Source organism: Hibiscus syriacus, unplaced genomic scaffold (assembly GCF_006381635.1).
Source record: "Hibiscus syriacus cultivar Baekdansim isolate YM2019G1 unplaced genomic scaffold, ASM638163v2 tig00112344_pilon, whole genome shotgun sequence".
NCBI classification, from domain to species: Eukaryota; Viridiplantae; Streptophyta; class Magnoliopsida; order Malvales; family Malvaceae; genus Hibiscus; species Hibiscus syriacus.
Window position 1 is genome coordinate 2169541 of NW_024063307.1, and position 4162 is coordinate 2173702.

At 36.6% G+C, this 4162-nt stretch overlaps 1 protein-coding gene across 1 annotated transcript; it reads left to right on the plus strand.

The window, feature by feature from the left end:
• Positions 1-307: 307 nt before the first annotated feature.
• Positions 308-3745, plus strand: LOC120178123 (spermidine synthase 1-like). The gene is made up of 9 exons (XM_039184066.1): positions 308-528; positions 1782-1858; positions 1960-2082; positions 2469-2573; positions 2716-2788; positions 2866-2937; positions 3044-3239; positions 3415-3544; positions 3635-3745. The coding sequence occupies exons 1-9, from the start codon at positions 324-326 to the stop codon at positions 3695-3697; spliced, it is 1044 nt and encodes a 347-aa protein (XP_039039997.1). The 5' UTR covers positions 308-323; the 3' UTR covers positions 3698-3745.
• Positions 3746-4162: the final 417 nt, after the last annotated feature.

Sequence of the window (4162 nt, forward strand, 5' to 3'; positions counted from 1 at the left end):
TTTGCTGTCATATCATATGATGATAGAAATATAAATTTTGATTTATTTTATTAAATATTATTCGGCGAAGGACGAAAAGAGCCCAGTCACTGTCAAGGCAACTCGAAAGGTAGTATAAAAGCAAGATCAATGACCAAGATTGTGTGGCCTCGTTTTCTCTTTCAGTAGTCAGCCATTAGTGGCCAACCCTAAGATATTCCTTTTCCATTGCGATTCTTTGCTAGGTATTGTTTGCTTTTGGCTTTATTTTTATTTTATTTTACTTTAGGCTCTCTTTTTTTTTTCAATTTTTGTTTTACTAAATCAGATAAATAGGTGTCTCAATGGCAGAAAAGAGTGGCGCCCCTGTAAGTTGCGCGGATTTATCCGTTAAGAGGCCCCGAGAAGGAGAAGAAGAAGAAGAAGAAAACGGGGTCTCTTCTGTTGCCATGGAAATGGAAGGCGATACCAATTATACTTCCAATAAAGCTGATGGGATTTCCTCTGTTATCCCTGGTTGGTTCTCTGAGATCAGCCCAATGTGGCCCGGTTCGTTTTCTAACTCTCCAAAATCCTCACTTCTTCACTCTGTATTCTTTCATTTTGGTTCTTCTATATTTTCATTTTCTGATTTTCGATGTATGTTTTAATCCTTTGTACATATTTATGTTCAGTGATCTATTTTATATTATGGGTCGGTGAACTTTTGTGTTTATAAAATTTCTTTTGTGGTTCTTCTTTGATTGTTTAAGATATTAGTTCCCTTCTAAGGGTTGCATGCTCTGGTTTTGAATTCATGGGTTGGTTTGTTTTCGACTTGTTTATCATCGTGTTCTACTTCGTTTGTGATGCTTATTTTCGAAATCCCCCCCTTTGTTGTTTTTGATGTTCGTTTCTTGGCTGTCACTTGTATTTTTCGCTTTTTGTTTGTTGTTTCTGATTTTTGTTCGTAGCTGATATTTTCTATTTTTCTTTTTTTACTTTAGAAAAGAAAAGGGTTCTCAAATGGTTACATACAGAGGGTGTGATTTATCATCGTTGAATATCTACCACTCGTTGGTAGTACACCTCGTTCAACTTTGGTTCTGCTTTTGTAGTTGAGTTTATATGTCGCTCTTTAGAGTTAAATCTAAACCGTTAATGATAAAGTTAAAAATAAAACTCCATTTTTGTATGAATAATTAGTAATTAACCACCCTAACAATCATTTAGATGACTCTTGAGCCTTGTTAGTAGTGAACAACTGCAGATGCTTATGTTCAGTTACTTCTGGGACGCTTGTTTCTATACAATTCCTTTGATGTGGTGTCTTAGGTATGTATTTAGCTGACATTTTCATTGAATGTCAGGAGATTATGCTTCATTGACATCTACGGCTTGAAGTTTAACTGATTTTGGGATTAATTAGACCTTAATGGATACAAAATTTCCTTTTATTGGCGTGCTTGAACTCCATCCTGATTTAATGTTGTCACTCATGTGTATTCCTTAATTGCAAATGTGCATTATTAGTTTGGTAGAGAGGTTGATGATAATCTGTTACTGCCCATCTTGAGATTATGGGTTATTTCTCTAGTAGTTATTGTGGAAATTGCGGATTATGGGTCATTTTAGCGAGCATGGGGGTTTCTATGAGTTTTTCATGGGTTCCAATCCTATTCCAGGCTTTGTAAGTTTCCTTCAATTAAGAAAGATGTCAGGATGGAAGTAGTATAATAATTTACTGAATGATACTAACATTTTTTTTTAGTTTTTGAGAAGAAAAACTTCTTTAGTTGCACTATTTTGTATGAAATATGCAGGAGAGGCACATTCCTTAAAGGTCGAAAAGATCTTATTTCAAGGGAAGTCTGACTACCAGAATGTTATGGTCTTTCAGGTAATCCTTGGACTTTGGAGAATAAGAATTTTCTTGCTTTCTCATTTTCCCTGTTTAGCTTCTTTAGAATTTTTATGTTTTAAACATGGTACTTTCTGCAGTCTTCAACATACGGCAAAGTTCTTGTTTTGGATGGCGTGATTCAGCTCACAGAGAGAGATGAATGTGCTTATCAAGAAATGATCTCTCACCTCCCACTTTGCTCCATTCCAAACCCCAAAAAGGTATTTCAGCTACTTGTGCTTATACTGAGATCCATCGGAAGCGGTTTCGTTAAATTGTTTTGACTCAATTTTTGAATTGTTGTTAATTTTATTAGTTCTTGGTGAAGTTTGCTTTTACTATTTGTTTTAAGCCTACAGAAGTTTACGCGTTCTTTTTTTTCTTTTAATTCTCTTCCTTGTGGGGATCTCCCTCGCCTGAAGTACCGATTTACCAGCAATGAACTTTTTCTGTTAAATAGTTTCGGGTACAAGCTGGACTTGCTTTAATTGTTTTCAGTTAACGTGTCTTCTCTTGGGAGCTTACTTTTGACAGCATTGTACCTAAGATCATGTTATATGACAGGCACCTGTTCTCTTAATTATCACTGAGCTGTTTCTTTCACCAGGTTTTGGTTATTGGCGGTGGTGATGGTGGTGTTCTCCGGGAAGTTTCTCGTCATTCTTCTGTTGAGCAGATTGACATCTGTGAAATTGACAAAATGGTCGTCGATGTTAGTAAATAACTTTCTTGCCTTCCTAACATTCATGATACACAATTAGTTGTAATTGATTTTAGCATTACAACTGGCTAGCAACTTTGAACCATCCTTTGAAACCTGGTCTAATAACAATATGAATGTTTGTTTGTGCTAGGTTTCCAAACAATTTTTCCCTGGTGTGGCTGTTGGATATGATGATCCCCGTGTGAAACTTCATATTGGTGATGGTATGGTGAACTTAGCTTTTTGGTGTTTGTACTCTATATTGTATGATATCAATCATTGACGTCCTTTTGAATTTCAGGAGTTGCATTTTTGAATGCTGTTCCAACCGGCACTTATGATGCAGTTATAGTGGATTCTTCTGACCCTATAGGTAATGGTATTTTGTGGAAATCTTGTATTGTTTTTCTTGTCTCTGAAGTTTGAGTGGTTTATAGTTCTTTGACATTGGAGAATTGGATCTTTGTTTGACATCTCAGGTCCTGCCCAAGAGCTCTTTGAGAAACCATTTTTTGAGTCTGTGGCAAAGGCACTTCGTCCAGGTGGAGTTGTCTGTACCCAGGCAGAAAGTATCTGGCTACATATGCACATAATCGAAGATATTGTAGCAAACTGCCGCCAAATCTTCAAAGGCTCTGTTAACTATGCATGGACTACTGTTCCTACATACCCAAGGTACTATGATCTTCACCTTGTGACAAATAAGTGTTGATTTATGTTGTTAGTACCCTCTAAATCAATGGACTACTTTAGTATTTTAACGTGGGTTCATCTTATTCGCAACTTTTGTTTACTGTTATACATGTTACCAAACACTCTGCTTATCATTGAGCCCTTTATTTCGTTACAGTGGGGTGATTGGTTTCATGCTTTGCTCCACTGAGGGGCCTCCCGTTGACTTCAAGCATCCGGTGAATTCCATAGACAGAGATGATGTCTGCGACAAATCAAAACGACCTCTAAAGTTTTACAACTCCGAGGTACAACTTTGCTCCACTCTAAATCCTTTCTATAATTGTGTGAAAGTTATTTTTTGTTACCCTTATCCTTTTCCTTGTGTCTGATTGCAGATTCATTCGGCTGCTTTCTGTTTACCATCCTTCGCCAAGAAGGTGATTGAGTCAAAACCTTAGGGGTGAAAATTTTGCAGTTTTTCAACAAAATTCTAGTTATTCTGGAGGATTAGTTGCCGTCCTTTGCTTGATGACCTAATGTAGCGATGAAAGTTGGATTTGTAAGTTTAGGAAATGCACTTCTTACGTCTCACTTTGGGAGAGAATTGGAGGTAATGATTATCAGTGTACAAAGACCTCAAACAATTTATGGTTTATTTAGATAAATGGCTGTTTGTTGAAATCATTTATCAGACTCATGTGTTGTTAGCATATTTCCATGGCTATTTAGATAAATTTGTGTACCCTTACTGCTGAAAACTATACTTAGGTTCCCATAACTACATATCTGGAGTTTGGTTCAAATGTGTTGAGCCTTGCACTCGAATGGGTTTTAATTATATATATATATATATATATCTGGAGCCAAAAGCCTTGTATGTTTTGGCCTTTGGATGGAGAAGACACATACCTTGTCGTGCCCCA